Source organism: Emydura macquarii, unplaced genomic scaffold (assembly GCF_026122565.2).
Source record: "Emydura macquarii macquarii isolate MOO-44397 ecotype Brisbane River unplaced genomic scaffold, CSIRO-AGI_Emac_v2 contig_2676, whole genome shotgun sequence".
NCBI classification, from domain to species: Eukaryota; Metazoa; Chordata; order Testudines; family Chelidae; genus Emydura; species Emydura macquarii.
The window spans coordinates 3115921-3133302 of NW_027132813.1; the positions used below are offsets into that span (position 1 = coordinate 3115921).

At 41.9% G+C, this 17382-nt stretch overlaps 1 protein-coding gene across 1 annotated transcript in view; it reads left to right on the forward strand.

Moving 5' to 3' along the window:
* Positions 1 to 17382, forward strand: part of DNAH8 (dynein axonemal heavy chain 8) — a 563218-nt gene that overhangs the window by 501554 nt on the left and 44282 nt on the right. The window contains exons 80-83 of the mRNA XM_067565373.1: positions 2824 to 2945; positions 6541 to 6659; positions 15103 to 15305; positions 16586 to 16659. Coding sequence (XP_067421474.1) covers positions 2824 to 2945; positions 6541 to 6659; positions 15103 to 15305; positions 16586 to 16659 — 518 coding nt within the window. The remainder of the gene's footprint in view (positions 1 to 2823; positions 2946 to 6540; positions 6660 to 15102; positions 15306 to 16585; positions 16660 to 17382) is intronic.

The following is a 17382-nucleotide window of genomic DNA, read 5'->3' on the forward strand; positions in this document are numbered from 1 at the left end:
AGATAGAGACATATTCAGCATCATGTAGCCAAAATAGCTCATGTTCTGGAGTTTTTACTAGATGTTTTTTATATTGGTTTGGAGGCTAATACCTTAAAAGTACATGTTTCTGCACTGTCTGCAATTTTGAGTGTATCCAGAAAGTCTTCCATAAGGACATAAGTCATTTCAACTACCGCATCCTCCTAAGTTGCATGGAGCTCCTTCTTGGGATTTGAACATTGTGCTCAATGCCCTTAACACATGCACCCTTTGAACCTGAAAAATCAGTTTTGTTGTATTACTCAGCTATCAAAATTACCTTTTTGACTGCTATCGCTTCACCAAGAAGAGCATCAGAATTGGGAGCTTTCTCAGTTGATCCATCCTGCTTCATCTTTTACAAAGATAAGGTGGTTTTGAGAATGATTCCCTTCTTTATTCCAAACATAAATTTTAATTTTTCATTGAGCCAGGAGTTCTCATTACCTTCTTTTTGTCCACATCCTTCTCACCCAAAGAAGCAGCTATGGCATTTACTGGTATATGGTGAGCCTTAAAGTTTTATCAGAAAAGAACTGAGAACATAAGAAAAACAGCACCTTTACTGATTGTATTTCATCTAAGAAAAAGATGTGTCAATGCATCTAAATCATCGGTCTCACGATGGACATACTGATGCATTGCTGAGGCATATAGAGCAAAAGGACTTAATCCTCCAGAATCCATTCAGTATGAACAATGGTGGTATCATGGGCTGAGAAAGGGTGGCTCCTTACAGTGAAATCTGTAAAGCTGCAACCTGATCATCTTTGCATACATTTACCAAGTTTTACAAGATAGATACTCAATCTTCAGCCAATACAGCTTTTGGCAAGTGGGTTTTGCACACTATAGTGATTCCTTAGAGTATGGAAAGCCTTTCTCTGACTAACATTTTGTTGCCTCCCTAGGAATTTTGTCCCTGCTGACAAAATCCCACACAGAAACTCGGTGGACCTAGCCCTGAGAGATAATGGGAGAATTTATGGTTGCTTATCTGAAAACTTTCCCTTCTTTGAAGAGATAAGTCCACCGATCCAGCACTTCCCTGAAAAAGGGAGATCTGTTAAACTTATATTTGCAAGGTGCTGATGCAGGACAAGATATTATCTTGTGTTTCATGGTCCAGAGTCCAGAGGGGCTAGCTTTGGAAGCATCTCAAAAGTAAGGGGGAGTCTCTGGAAGGTGGGAGCTAGTCACTCATCATCTGTTCAGTCAGCTTTGATTCTGACTCCTACAGCTACAGATGTATTCCTTCAAATAAAGAAAAATTTACAGGCAAGCAATCATAAATTCTCCAATTCTGGTAGTCTAAAGTGGGGGATGTAGTTAGTTTTGGAGCCCCTGAGCAACAACACTGGAATACCTTCAGGTTCTACAGAGAAAAGACATTTGTGGAAAATCAAGGAAGAAGCTGCTAACAAAAAGGAAATCATGGTAAGAAATTTTATTCTGTATCCGGATCCCTCTCCCAGTCTGTAACAATTGGGTTTTACCACTCTTCCAGAGATGTACCCTTGCATTTTTTCCTCAGTTACATGTCAGACAATGAGGGTCAACTATCTCCTAGCTATCTAGGCCTTTTGTTGATCTACATGCAGGATTAAGCTCTTAGGATGGTCTAAGCTTGCTTTTTCTTTTACCTTTCCAAATTTCTTCCTCCTTCCCTGGCTTTCCAGTAATCGCTGATGGATTAGTTGGTTAATGCTTGTACTGTTCTTTGAACATGTAAGCAGTGATGGTGAAGGATTGTTTTTGACAATATAAAATTCCCTTTTACCTTTATGTCTATACTTGAGAGAATTCTTCATGAAGGAATATTTCTCTTCTTACAAGTAAACACAAAATAATCTACACTGAATCATCATCATAGATGAAAGGGAAGTTAATTTATTCAAAGAATTTTCCGTGCACTAAAATAATCAAGGAAATAAAGTCAGGGCAATAAATCATTTTGTAATAAAATAAATATTCAAAACTGCAAGGTACACTACTGTAAAAAAGAAAACTGATTATAAATTCTAGATCTGAAGGATTGTGACATGGATTTAGGAATATGTCCTAAATATGAACAAATATTTCAAGTTAATTATAAAAAAAAATAATGCTTAAAACTAAGGTGCCTTTCCAGCTGGTGTCAGCTCTGACTGTGTTCACATATTGTTCAGCTTTGGTTGTGGCAATACCTACATGATATTGCAGGGAGTATCTAATAGTTGCACTTGAAAAGTTTCTTTCATTTTGAAAGATTCTACTTATTTCAGAGAGCAGTTCCCTTTCTTAACATAGATGATATCTCAAAACAGAGAACTTTTAACTGCGTCCACTGTATACTCTGGTTCAAGGGCAACATATTTTGATTGCTCATCATTAATACTACATACATTCTTTAGGACTTAGTAGGAGTTTCTCAAATTTGTTTAAGGGCACGAGCTTCCAAATTAAATAATTTCATACTGTGTTAACAACAAATACTTTCAAACCTGCATTCAGAAAGTGAGATAAATACAGAAATTTAATTTGTGAGTGAGTATCTTAGAGATGTGGACACAGCTGCTCACATTGAAAACATTTAGAAATCTTAGATGATATCCTCCTCTTCCAGTCTGAAAAGAAACAGTAGAGAAAATGTGAGCAGAAAAACTCCCCGTCCTTTTTTTTGCTTTTCCTCTGCCATAATAAGCCCCTATGTTCAAAAGCACAGCATGTATTGTTTACTGGTATTCCTATAGTATTTCATTGCAATGGAACAGAACTATTAAGCATAATTCATGTGTATTTAATCACAATATTTTATTCCAGGAGGTGCAGCGCTGGATCTAAAAGCTTGCCCTCCCAAACCATTCCGATGGATTCTTGACATGACATGGCTGAATCTGGTGGAATTGAGCAAACTTCCACAATTTGCAGAAATTATGAATCAGGTGGTGGTGGTGGTGTTGTTGTTACAATTATTTATCCTTATCGTATTAATGTTCAAAGGTCCTCATCAGGATTGGGGTCCCATTATCCTAGATGCTGTATAGACACATAAGACAATTTCACTACCCTGAAGAACTTGTCTTCTAAAAAGACAAAAATAGAAAAGGGCTGGGGAAAAGGAGCACAACATAGAAGCAAAGTGATAAGAATGGTGATGGGCCCATTGATTCTATGTATTCCCTTCTGAAAGAAAAATAACATTTTTTTAAAAATATTTTTTGTGTATGGCGTGTTGGAGGTAGAGTGAGTGGGTATAGAAGCAAGGGATTGGGAAAAAAGAAGTAAGGGAAGGAGGGACATAAGGAATGAAAGTGAGAGGAAAGAAGAGGGAGAGGAGGAGGAAGGTAGATGTTCATAGAGGGCAGGAAGTATGAATCTAGCTGTGAAGGGACTATAAGGGAGACGATGGAAGGTAGTTGGGGCAAACAGAAAATATGCAGAATTCAAATTTTAGAAAACATTCTGCTATATTCACTGCTGTCTTGGGGCTGTGAAAATCTGAGGTGGAGATGGGGACCTTTTCCTTTTCTGCTGCTCCCATCTGTTTCTAGAAAACTAACTTCTGTGCCTAGAAGGCTTGCTTCATGCCCAGAATGTCATGCTGAGGCAAGGTGGAGTCTGGTGTCATTGGTGGGAATGCCTAGCCCTATAGTTCAAGATGAGGGGATGCAGATACCTCACTCCCTTCCCCACTACTACCACATCCAGTTGTGGCTAAGGAAGGTGTGATATTAAACAGACATGTAATATTTAGTATTATAAAGAAAGAGAGATTAATTCAGAGTTGAATTATTTGATTATAAGATCTGCATTTCTCTGGCTTAGATTGCAGTTAGGCTAAGATTCTACACAGAGCTATTTCCAAGCTGTTGTTAAACTGCCGGTCTCAGGCAATGCCAGATTGGGAAGGGCACCCATAAAGAGACAGAATTATGCACATGTTTGCTCCTCACTCCTCCTCCAGTTTATATGAGGTGTGAGCGAGCAGGCTGTGCCTCATGGAAATTGTACTTCTGAAGCCTGAGAAAGTCCAAGGCCTAGTTAGCAGCCAGCCCTTTTTTAAATACAGTATACATAAAAAATGTTGTCCCAGAATTGATAGTCTCAGCATGCCTCTTGTTTTCCCTGCACTGATCTGAGAATCTTTGCTGTAGAAGACTTTCCCTCTTAGGCTAGGTCTACACTACACACTAGTGTCAGTGGCATGTAGTGTACATGATGTAGTGAAAAGCAAGCTGTGTCCACATGTCCATGAGAGACTGCAACAGGGGGAAAGGTTTTATCAGATCCCTGGTGCTGGAGCCTTTTTCTGCAGTGAGAAAAGGCTCTGGGAGTGTGAACATAGCAGGCATTTCCTCCCACCCAATCCCCGACCCTTTCCTCTTTACCCCTCTACTGCTGTGTTTCCCTGTGGTGGGACAAGGCTCTAGCAATGGGCAGTTGGTGGAGCTTTTCCCCACTGCTTCTCACTGCTTGAGTCTTTCCCTGCAGTGAGGGAAGGCTCTAGCAGTGGGAAGCTGCCCAAGCCTTTCCTCATGGTCTCCCCACCTGCCAGACTCTTTCTTTGCTGCAAGAATCTTTTCCTGTGGCCAGGAAAGACTCCAGCAGCAAGGAAGGAACAGGACACTACACTGCTAAAAATAGCAGTGTAGACGTGGAGGCATGGCTTAGCTGAGTAGAGAGCTGTGTAGGGTATATATTTGTGTACATTCCCACATCCTTCATGCATGTCTTTACTCTACTTGCCTAAGCCGTGCCTCACTGGCTACACTGTTGTTTATACCCATGCATGGGGGGCTATGTGCACATGTACACAACATGCTGCCAAAAGAAGTGTGCAGTGTAAATGTATCTTCAGTCACTCCATTCAAGGTCCCAATTCTGTCTCTGTATTTTAGGATTTTATATAGTGACCATCGTTGTGGTCTCACTCTCGTAGCCTTTTATGTCTCTTGACAATATTCTAGGAGAGGGTTAAATTTTGCTCACTCTGCTGGTCAGACTTATTCTCAGTTGGCATTTCAAAAGGTGTATAATATGATGACTGTAGGCTGGCATCAGCTGTTATTTTTGACTTGGGAATCTTTGGCCATTTGGCCCATAGAGGCATATGTGACAGTTTTAGCTATTATCTCTTAGCACTTTATTATTAAGAGAGACATATCAATTATAATACTCTTCTTCCTCCATGCTTGTATGGTCGAATCATACTGCCAAACAGATGAGCTTCCTACATAGAATATAATTCTCTGTTTGGATAGTAATCTATTCTAAAACAAATTCTTTGAGACTATACCTCAGTATCACAATATTTTATTATAATATCTTAATATTAGATTATCACAATGGTCCTTTCTTGCCTTGCAATCTATGAATCTATTAATGTTACAGTATACGATTTGGGAATCTGTCTATACAATTTATGCTGACATTATGAAGTTATCATGAGCAGTTACTATCAAAACTGCTGTTTCATGAATGCCTCTTGGTATGTGTATCTACCATGCCTTACCTGCCTGAAAAGCATGTCTTCCTCACACTTAGAATTATAGGAAAGTACTTAACTTTAAACAACTTTGCTTTGACCACAATAGTTATTTGAAAGAGAAACTGCATCCAGAGGGAAGAGACACTTCCTCTTGTGTCTGAGAGGGGGGGGGGGGGAAGAGGAGAGTAGTGGAAAGTTATCAAAAGAAGAATGAAGAAAACCAGGTGTTGAAAGGGGGGCACAAAAATTAGGCAGATACACAAGAACAGGGGGCATTGGAGGTTTTGGACATTTTTGTCTCTAGCTCAAAAGGAGAGAGAAGCATTGCAGCATGTAGGGGCCTACATAGACAGGGACCCTGCCTTTCTTCCTGAGGCCAGATGCTCAAGGGAAGGTGAACTAATAAAGGGAACTGCAGTTAGGATGCTTAGTGTTTTCTAAATGTTCTGTATTCTCTTGTGCTTTATATGATTAAGTAAAAGAGAAATGTTAAATTCCTGTGCAAAGTGTATGTGTGTGATCTGCTTCACAATTACCGCAAAAGCCTCCTGAGAGAGCTAAACAATAAACAAGAAAATTCACACCTTGAGGTGAAATTCTGGGAGAGAGTGTATTTAAATATGGGGAATCTGAAGGGTCACTATTGCACCCAAGGGTGAGGCAGCTGAACAGCAGACTTCTCATCTGGGGTGATAAAAGGTCTGTGCCCCAAGAGTGTGTTTAGGGACCTGAATATAGGGGAAGTGGCTGGATTCCATTCATGCCTTGGAGGTTTAAAAAAACCTAGGGACCCAGGGACTCAGAGGCTTGTAGTACCCTGACCGCAGTTTGGTGGGTGACCAGCCAGGGGAAGGCCAAATGGATCTGTCACAAATATAATATCACAATACATGTGAACATGTCTCCAGAAAGGCTACAGAATCTCCCCATGTTGTGACATATTCTACATAGCATAATAATATGAAGGATGTTACATAACTTTCTAAAATAACTGTACATTCTCTTATAGGTAAAGTTTATTTATGTATTTATTCATGTAATACATTTAGATATCTCGTAATGAGAAGGGATGGAAAAGTTGGTTTGATAAAGATGCTCCTGAAGAAGAAGTTATTCCTGATGGATATAATGACTCACTAGATACCTGTCGCAAACTTTTGCTTATCAGGTGAGCATCATACATTTTGGAGCAGTATTCATTACTGAGATAAGTTACTTATTGAAGTAAATGTTGAAATGCATCATTGTGCTGTAGATAACAGTATCTGCACTGTATAAAGTTTCTATATATGGTATGTAATAATTTTTAACAATTAAGATTCACTCACTTTACAGCCACTCACTGAAGAAGTAAACTCTTTATGTTTGGAATCATCTATTAGTATATAGTTAATTGTTTTCCTGAAAACACCGTTCTTCACCTTTGCCTTAAATATTAAGGAAGGATCACCATGCTAAATAGGAATAGGAAGAGAACTCTAGAGCTGGGGGTGTACAGCTTACACCCTCCCCTCAGAAAAATTATTGAAAATATTAAAATTATTTTAGTTCTATATATTTTCCAAATGAAATGATTTTTTGTTTTTCAAAAACTTGTGCGGAAATTTTTATCCTAATTTTTATTTTAATTTTTTGTTTTCAAAATAAGTAATTTTAGAAAACAGAGTTTTTTAAAAAGGGAGCAGGTTATTAAAAATCCCAGTATTTGACTAACTTGATAATCAGAACTGTCAGTACAATTAAAACCCCCTAAAAATAGGGTGGATTGATTTAATTAAAATGATTGAAATCACCAATTTTAATCATGATTTAAATCAGCAAGTAGGAAACCTTGGCTTAAATCATCGATTTTAATTTTTCTAGATTCTATTTTTCTAGATTACTTTTCTAAAGAAAGGTTGGTTCTCATTAGTTGGTAACTATTAGAACATGTTATATGCAAATAAACACAGCCTTTACATTAAATTTTGGTCCTTCTTTTGGTAACCAAGGGGATTCAATATATGTATATTCATCTATTTAAGATATTAGATTCTTAGTTTTTATTATTTAGATTGTTAATCTTTACATTTTTATTATGGTAAAGAATGGCAAATGTACTTCGTATTTACGAAATAATTAATTTTTTGCTTGCCTTCTGTATCAAGTGCTATTTGGATGGAAATTCAAATGTAATTAAAAACACACAAAAGGAGTATTTTAATTGTTTTTAGTATGAAAACTACCTTAAAAGTGCTGGATACATAAACTTTTAGATAATTTTTTTTCTTATCAAAACATGTTTTACATTTAAAATTAATTGATTTATTCAACAAAGGAAGACTTATTTGTGGTTAATGAACTAAACCATATCCTTCAAGATTTTAGAAGTAGTAGATCTCAGCCTCTTACACCTAATTTTGATTAATAGATTGAAAGAGGAAAACAAGCTTTCCTGAATTTTCAACTCTGAATTGGTTTTGTAGTTTTGAATGAACTAGTCATTGAACTGAAACAGCTGAATAAAATTGAATGAAAAAATGCACTCTGTATCTGCAGAAGAGGCTATTGTTGTCAAAAGCTGGTTTTAGCACTTCAGGAAACTGGTTCCAAGTGCTTAGTCAGTGCCTTCCACCAGTTCAGTGGCTTGACTTTCTTTAAAACTGGGCAGCAAATATGTACTGATTAATGCTATTTTTCATTTAATTTAAATGATTTTAATATATTATAATACATTTAGGCATTAATATAGTTTGTCAATTTCAAATTTGAAGTAGGTTTAGTTTTTAAAAATAAAATAAAATTTAATTTAAATTAAAAAACTGATTTAATTTTTTTTAAATCTAATTTTTTTTAAATAACTTTTTATCCATCCTACTGAAAAAGATTGCAACTCAATTAAAAAAATGAAAGGTACAGTGGCAGTGAAAGAAGGATTCAGTGACCAACTCTATTTAGTTTTACATAGTACTCTATTTGTTCAAAGCACCACCCCATTGACATGAGTTATAGCTGGGAGTGTTCAGAAGTTGTGCAGATTAGACCCCAGGGTCTCAAGTTGGGCACCCAGAAAATGAACTAATACTTAGTTATCACATGTGAAAAGTTTAGTTTAAGTGACTTGCCTTGTAATACATCAGAGCTCTGTGGCAAAGGGAGGGATACTATCCATTTCTCCAAGGCAGTATTCAGCTGCCTTAACCATGACTAGCCTTTCTCTACTTGCAATCCACTGCCTCATTCAATACCTGCTGTCCAACTTCTGCAGATGGGCAGAGATCTTATAAACATCATTAATTTTACACAACCTCTATTAACCCTCAGAGAAAGTCCATTCTGTGCAATGAAGGAAGCAGGGATCCTGTGGAAAAGTAGTATGTGATTATATAATTAAAGACTGTATCATAAAGCATATGCATAAGGGGACAAGTTAAAGTTACACAGGCAACAATCTCTAACAAGTCCCTACTGAGCATGTTTATAACTTGGCCACATTTGGATGCATTTTTCATAGGAACAGTAAAAGCTACCCCTCTGACACAAAGGGAAGCTGCTCTACCAAATGTCAAAGCATGGAGGCACTTCAATGTCTCAATTAAACAATTTTAGGGTTTTTTTAATATGGGCCAAACAATTTATTTTCCCATAATTGTATTCTTGAACATGGCTGAAGTGCTTTTGCTGAAACTTTCAACAAAAATTCAAACTAAGACTGTTCTACTTTGAGTAATTGCTCATATCCATTCCAATATAGGTGAGTGCATGCCCCGTGCACTGGTTCCCGGACGTTTTTTGCCCTTAGCAAGCCGCGAAGGGCTGGCTCAGGCACCCCCTGAAGTGGCACGCTCATGCCGCGGTATATGTGGCGCCACCGGCCCTGCAGGCCCTCAGTTCCTTCTTTCTGCCCGTTGACGGTTGCTGGAACGTCTATCTCTTGCTAACAGCAAGTAGCTTCCCTATTGTTCATTGTTGATTAGTAAATAGTTGTTAAGTATAGCAGTTTAGTTTGAAAAGTTAAGTGTTAGATAGTTAGACAATAGATAGAAGCCCTCAGGGGCTTAAGGTTGGGCCATGCCTGGCTCAGCTGGTTTCAAGTCCTGTGCCGCTTGCGGCAAGGCTTTTCCAGTGAGCGACCCTCATGACCGCTGCCTCCGTTGTCTCAGGGAGCAGCACCATAAAGACAAATGTAGGATCTGCAAGGCCTTCAAGCCGCGTACGCAGAAGAACCACCCTGCTCTGGGGACTCTCGTGGTTGATGCCGCCAACCAACGAGAAAGGCAGGGGGCCCAGGACAATACCCCCAAAAATAAAGATAATAAAAAGCTAGACCTTTTCAGCCGCAAGGTCTACTCTACGGGGACCCTGCAGCTGAGGATCACCAACCACCAGGCGCTCCTCGGCCGTTACAATCTGAACCTCTGGTCCTCCTTGCAGAGGTGCGCGCAGGTGTTGCCACAAGACGAGGCGGGGATTTCACCACAGTCATTGATGAGGGTGCTGCAATGGCAGGGGCAGCCCTGCAGTCAACCAGTGACGCAGCAGATGCCTCTAGCAGAGCGATGGCGTCGGGCATCGTGATGCAGCAGTGTGCTTAACTGCCGTCTTCAGGGCTCTCAAAAGAGGCCCAGCAGTCCATCCAGGACCTACCTTTCGATGGTGCTGGCCTCTTCTCGGAGAAGACAGATGACAAACTGCATGCCCTCAAAGACTCCAGGGCTACTTTGAAGTCGCTAGGGCTTTACACACCGCAGGCCTCGAGGCATCAGTCTTGGCCACAAACCCAGCGCCAGCCCCAGCCTGCCCCTAGGCTGCCTCTCAGACCCGCTCAACCCAGGAGGGGTCGAGACAGATATAGGCCACCTAATTGCCACGACCACCAGGGATCCTCGGTGGGCCCCCAACAAGGCCCAGCCAAGGGGCATAACAACAAGCGGCAATTTTGATGGTGCGCCCGAGGGTGGCACTTTCACCGTCCCACTGGATCTGACCCTACCGTTCACCCAGACTCAGGCCGTACTACACCGAGTGGCAAAACATCACCTCAGACCTCTGGGTCCTCAGTATAGTCCGCAGGGGCTACGCCCTTCAACTCACGGCCTTCCCCCCAGGCTCTCCCCCTACCCATCCCTCTTCAGGGACCCCTCTCACGAGCAACTCCTCATACAGGAGGTGAATTCTCTCCTCCTCCTCGGAGCTGTGGAAGAGATTTCTCCACAGGAAAGGGGTTCTACTTATGATATTTCCTCATTCCCAAGGCAAAGGGGGGCCTGAGGCCCATATTAGACCTCCGCCGTCTGAACAAATTCATCAAATGCCTCAGGTTCCATATGGTTTCCCTAGCCTCCATCATTCCTGCTCTGGATCCAGGGGACTGGTATGCTGCCCTCGACTTAAAGGATGCTTATTTTCATATTACTATCCTTCCCGGTCACAGACGGTTACTCCAGTTTGTGGTAGCTGGCTCCCACTACCAGTTCTCGGCCCTACCCTTTGGCCTCTCATCCACCCTCAGAGTGTTCACAAAATGCATGACGGTGGTGACGGCACACCTGCACCGCAGAGGGGTTCAGATCTTCCCCTACCTGGACGACTGGCTGATTCGGGGCAAGTCCAGGGCCCATGTGAGAAACAGCCTGGCACTCACCTGCACGACATGTACCAGACTGGGGCTGCTCGTCAATGAGCAGAAGTCTACTCTCACCCTGGTGCAGTGCATAGACTTTGATGGTGCCACCCTGGATGCCACCCAGGCCAGAACCTTCCTCCCACAGCCTCGCTTCAAGGCAATGGCTGTCATAATAGACAATCTCCACATATCCCCCACGACGACGGCCAGGCATTGACTTAGAATCATAGAACCATAGTATATTAGAGTTGGAAGGGACCTCAGAGGTCATCTAGTCCAACCGTCTGCTCAAAGCAGGACTAACCTCAGCTATATCATCCCAGCCAGAGCTTTGTCAAGCCTCAGCTTAAAAACCTCTAAAGATGGAGATTCCACCACCTCCCTAGGTAACCCATTCCAGTGCTTCACCATGCTCCTAGTGAAAAACTTTTTCCTAATGTCCAACCTAGACCTCCCCAACTGCAACTTGAGACCGTTGCTCCTTGTTCTGTCATCTGCCACCACCGAGAATAGCCTAGCCCCATCCTCCCTGGAACCCCCTTTCAGGTAGTTAAAGGTTGCTATCAAATCCCCCCTCATTCTTCTCTTTTGCAGACTAAACAAGCCCAGTTTCCTTAGCCTCTCCTCATAAGTCCTGTGCTCCAGCCCCCTAATCATTTTTGTTGCCCTCTGCTGTACTCTCTCCAACTTGTCTATATCCTTTTTGTAGTGGAGGGCCCAAAACTGGACACAATACTCTAAATGTGGCCTCACCAATGCCGAATAGAGGGGAATAATCACTTCCTGCGACCTGCCAGCAATGCTCCTCCTAATGCAGCCTAATATGCTATTAGCCTTCTTGACAACCAGGGCACACTGCTGACTCATATCCAGCTTTTTATCTACTGTTACCCCCAGGTCCTTTTCTGCAGAACTGCTGCCTAGCTCGTTGGTCCCCAGCTGTTGGGAGACATGGCAGCCTGTACATACAAGGTGAGGCTGGCTTGCCTCAAACTCAGGCCTCTCCAGGCTTGGTTGGCGTCCGTGTATGCGCCAGCCAGGCACTCATTGAACAGAGTGGTCACGGTCACGGTTCCCACTGAGGTACTGACCTCCCTGGATTGGTGGAGGGACTCAGGGGAAGTACCGAGGGGTGTTCCCTTCAGAGACTTGGCACCATCGATAACTCTTATCACGGATTCCTCGGATGTGGGCCCCCAGGGGCTCTGGTCGGCACAGGAGGGTATCTCCACATCAATGTCTGGGAGCTCAGGGCAGTCCGCCTGGCCTGCAAGGTGTTCCTCAGATTCCTGAGGGGCAGGACGGTGTAGGTCCTCACGGACAACACAGCGGTCATGTTTTACATAAACAGGCGAGTGGGGGGTGCACTCTTCGGCCCGTTGCCAGGAGGCCATTTGACTTTGGGACTTTGCGGTGAGGCATGACTTCCACATATCTGCCTCTCACCTCCTGGGGGTCAGGAACGATGAGGCGAACCACCTCAGCAGGTCGTTTCTACCCCGCCACGACTGGTCACTGCACCCGGAGGTGGTGACTTCCATTTTCCGCAAATGGGATGTTCCCCAACTGGACCTGTTCGCATTGTCCTGGAACAGGAAGTGCCCGAGGTTCTGCTCACTCCAGGGTTGCGAGCTGGGCTCCATCTCCGACGCGTTCCTTATAGATTGGATGGGGACCCTCATGTATGCATTTCCCCCCATTCCGCTGCTGCCCAAGGTCCTCTTGAAGATCAAGAGGGACAAAGCGGACATCATTCTGATCGCCCCAGCCTGGACGAGACAGCACTGGTTCAGCATGTTGCTGGACCTGTCCATCGCCACGCCAATGCCGCTCCCGAGGCATTACGACCTGTTCTCCCAGGACCAGGGTTGCCTGCTGCACCCGGACCTGGACTCCCTCCACCTGACGGCATGGAGACTCTGTGGCTGATGGAGGGAGAGAGAGCCTGCTTGGTGCAGGTCCAACAGGTTCTGCTGGGTAGCAGAAAACCTTCCACTCAGGTGGTGTACTGGGCCAAGTGGAACCACTTTACCTGTTGGGTGGAATCCCGGGGTATCCCACCGAGCTGTTTGCCCATCCAGGCGATTCTGGAGTACCTGCTCCACCTGAAGCTGCAGGGTCTAGCTCTGGCCTCCCTGAAGGTGCACCTGGTGGCCATCTCGGCTTTCCACCAGCTGATGGAAGGGAGGTCACTATTCTCGCACCCCATGTCAGTCAGGTTCCTTAAAGGGGTGGAGAGGCTGTATCTGCAGGTCTGTTACCCGGTGCCTCCCTGGGATTTGAACCTGGTCCTCGCCGCTCTGACGGGACCCCCCCTTCAAGCCCATGGCTACATGCCCACTGCTCATCCTCTCTTGTAAGGTAGCCTTCCTGGTGGCCATTACATTGGCTAGGAGGGTCTCCGAGATAAGGGCTTTGACCTCGGAGCCTCCCTACACTGTCTTTTATAAAGGCAAAGTGCGACTGAGACCCCACCCAGCCTTCCTGCCTAAGGTGGTGTCCCAGTTTCATTATAACCAGGATATCTTCCTCCCCCTGTTCTTTCCTTAACCACACGGTTCTGAGGAGGAGCGGAGATGGCACTCGCTGGACGTGAGACGAGCCCTGGCCTACTACATCGAGCGGATGAGGCCATTCTGGAAATCAATGCAGCTGTTCGTGGCGATGGCAGACTGGATGAAGGGCTCACCTGTCTCCATCCAGCGCATCTCCGCCTGGATCACTGCCTGCATCAGGACCTGCTACGAGTGGCGAAGGTGCCGCTTCCAGGAGCTGTGTCAATGCACTCAACTAGAGCCCAAGCCTCGGCGGCAGCCTTTCTGAAAAGAGTGGCCCTGCAGGACATCTGCATGGCAGCAACCTGGTCATCGGTCCACACCTTCACGTCCCACTACGCCATCATGCAGCAGGCGAGAGAGGACGCAGGCTTCGGCAGGGCCATGCTGATGAGAGTAGCTTGACACTGACTCCTACCCACCTCCAAGGTATGGCTATTTAATCACCTATATTGGAATGGATATGAGCAATCACTCGAAGTAGACAACAGGATTACTTACCAGTAACTGTTGTTCTTCGAGATGTGTTGCTCATGTTCATTCCACACTTGCCCTCCGTCCCTGCTGTCGGAATCAACAGAAAGAAGGGACTGAGGGCTCGCAGGGCCGGCGGCGCCTTCTATACCGTGGCATGAGTGCGGCACTCCAGGGTGCACCTGAGCAGACCCTATGGGGCTTGCTAAGGGGAAAAACGTTCTGGGAACCAGTGCACAGGGTGTGCATTCACCTATATTGGAATGGATGTGAGCAACACATCTCAAAGAACAACAGTTACTGGTAAGTAACCTTGTTATTCCCAGCATGGAAAATTTCAGTCTAAATAGCTAAAGTGTGCAAAGTTATAAGCAATTTAAAATAGGAACTTACAAAGGAAATTACTGGACATTTGCAAGTGTAAGCAGCACCACCAGCAGTGCCTGTGTCAAAACATATACATTAACTAGTATTATATATTATCTAGTGTGAGTCTCCACAAAATTAAAGTTGAAGTTAGTTTCTCATTAGCCAATTCTTGACACTGCTTTAATTTCACAACTGAACTAATCCAGCTGATAGAGCTTGCAGTAACATGGCTTCAGTAACGTGTTTATTATGAACAGAGCAGGGTTCTCTAATATATCACATTTCTTGTTCCACTTGGACAGAGAGGAAATTGTATATGTAAGTTTAATTGTGGGGGGGAGGGGTTAAAAAGTTTACTATTGACTCCTCCAGGGCTGGGTTTTCTAACTTACCCATTGATAAGGTCTGTTAAAAGAATTAAAAAGAAATAGTTAAAAATGTTATTTTGGAATAGAATATTTTAAGTAATTTTATTGTCAATGTTCCTTAACATATTTTGTCTGATATATAACCTCACAGTGTTAAATTTCCCTCCATAACCTTGATATGGAATAAAATAAAGGAAAGAGACACTGAATTTGTATCTCACTACATATGTGTATTCCTAGGTCTTGGTGCCCAGATCGCACCCTTTCCCAAGCCAGAAAGTATATTGCTGATTCATTGGAAGAGAAATATACAGAACCAGTCATTTTAAATTTAGAGAAGACTTGGGAAGAAAGTGATACACGAACACCCCTTATCTGTTTCTTGTCCATGGGGTCTGACCCAACTATTCAAATTGACGCCTTGGCAAGGAAACTTAAACTGGGTATGAACAGAATTATTCATTCTCATCATAAAAAGGAAATATAACTTTTGGGGATTTTATTCTAGAAAACTGTTTGTTAAATCTGCCTTTCCATTAGTTGTCTCTGAAACTTTCTCAGAGAAATGGAGAAAATAATCCATACTTTAAATAAATACAGCAGTGCTGAAGATTATTCTTTAGGGAGTGCAGCAGTAACATGTTCTCAGTATTTACATTGCTTCGTAGTTATCTTTCCAATCCATGAGATTATTCATTCCATAATTGTAAGTAATTATGATAGATTCCTACTCTGTTTTATGGCTTGTCTACACAGGGTATTACTGTGCAGCAAACTAGGGTGTGAATGTAGAGTGCATTAGCTGGCTGTGCAATAACATCCTGTGTGGACATTGCTGTAGTGCATTAGAAGTTCTGTAGTGGACTTAGATGTACTACCATTTCAAACAGCAGTACATCAAAGAACATTATACAGACATTTTAGTGTGCAATAGCAGTGTCAACATGGGACATTGCTGTGTGGCCAGCTAGTGAGCTGTAGGTTTATACCCTGGCTTGCTGCGCAGTAACATCGCATGTAGACAAGCCCTTGAGTTTTGCATAACAAGCTGAGAGTGCTGTCTTTTGATGGTACTATTTGAAAAATTCCTTGTGCAAATAAGATAATCAGTCATTTGTTTACTTTTATGAAATTATTTCTGTAACAAAAAGGAGCTTTTAAAAAAATCTAGACTTTGTGCATATATTATGTGTCTAAAATATGTACATACAAATTGAGTAGTTACATGTATAAGTGGTTACATATATTTATGCTAATTAGTCACATTAGTGTGTACAATTACCTGATTTGTGTGCACAATTGTAATTTTGCCTGCAAATTTGATTGCTAGTTGCACATCTAAAGTTCTTGAAAATCTTGCCTTGCATGTAAGTAGGAGAAATTGTTTTGTTCAAATTCCCATTAACCATAGTAATGTGAGCCAAATGTATTCCCTTATAAATACATAGTATGCCTATTGAATATACAGTTTCAAGTGCTACATTACAGACTTTTAATATTTATAGAAAATTACACTCAGAGAAAAACATAATTAAATGTATACCAATTTAATAAATAGGAATACAATTTATACATTATATTTGTATATTAACATGGTGCTTCATTATGCCTTTCAGGAATTTTTCCCAATATCAGTTTAAAATAATCATTTTAATTTCACTTGCTCTTAACTGAAGAAGCTAACTTATGTACATTCATTAACATGCTGTTCTGTCTGTTGTAGAATGTAGGACTATCTCTATGGGTCAGGGACAAGAAGTTCATGCACGCAAGCTAACACAGATGTCAATGCAGCAGGTATGAAAGAACACTGAAATTCCAGTTAAGGTTCTGTGTTACTTTTTTATGCCCTTTATACCCCTCCCTACCTAGAGTTTCTATGTAAAATTGACTGGGGTTACATGCTCATCTCAAGGTCAGAAAACAGAATATAAAAAGTCTCACATCAGCTTAGTGTATTTATATCTAAAGCTGAAGATGCAGTGCAGCACTAGATACAGAAAATCAGCATGAACAATAGAAAACTTCTGAAAATTAGGCTAGTTTTATCTAGGGAAGGGACCATCTTTTTGTTTTGTGTTTGTACATTGCCTAGTATAATAAAGTCCTGGTCCATGAGTAGGGATCCTAGATCCTACAGTAATACAAATGATAAATATATCATAATAATTTAGAAGTGTAACAGAGTTTAATTATCTTCCTCCCAAATTAGAAGAAACTCTTTAAAAGAAAATATATATATAGTTATTTTTATTATTTTCACTGTGTTTCAGTTGACCAAAATATATGAAATGGTGATAGAAATATTTTAACTAAATTTGTTCATCAGACATAGTTCATTTGTATGTAAATGAACACAGACAGTTGCAACTATAATATTATAAATTGTAATAAAATCCATGTAGGTTACTGGAATTAATTTAACAGTCTCCAATATTTACATTGGGCTTTTTCATTTTAACAGTAACACAGGTGAGGCTGAAAAGACTAATTTTTTAAATTCACAAGTAGAAGAAATTC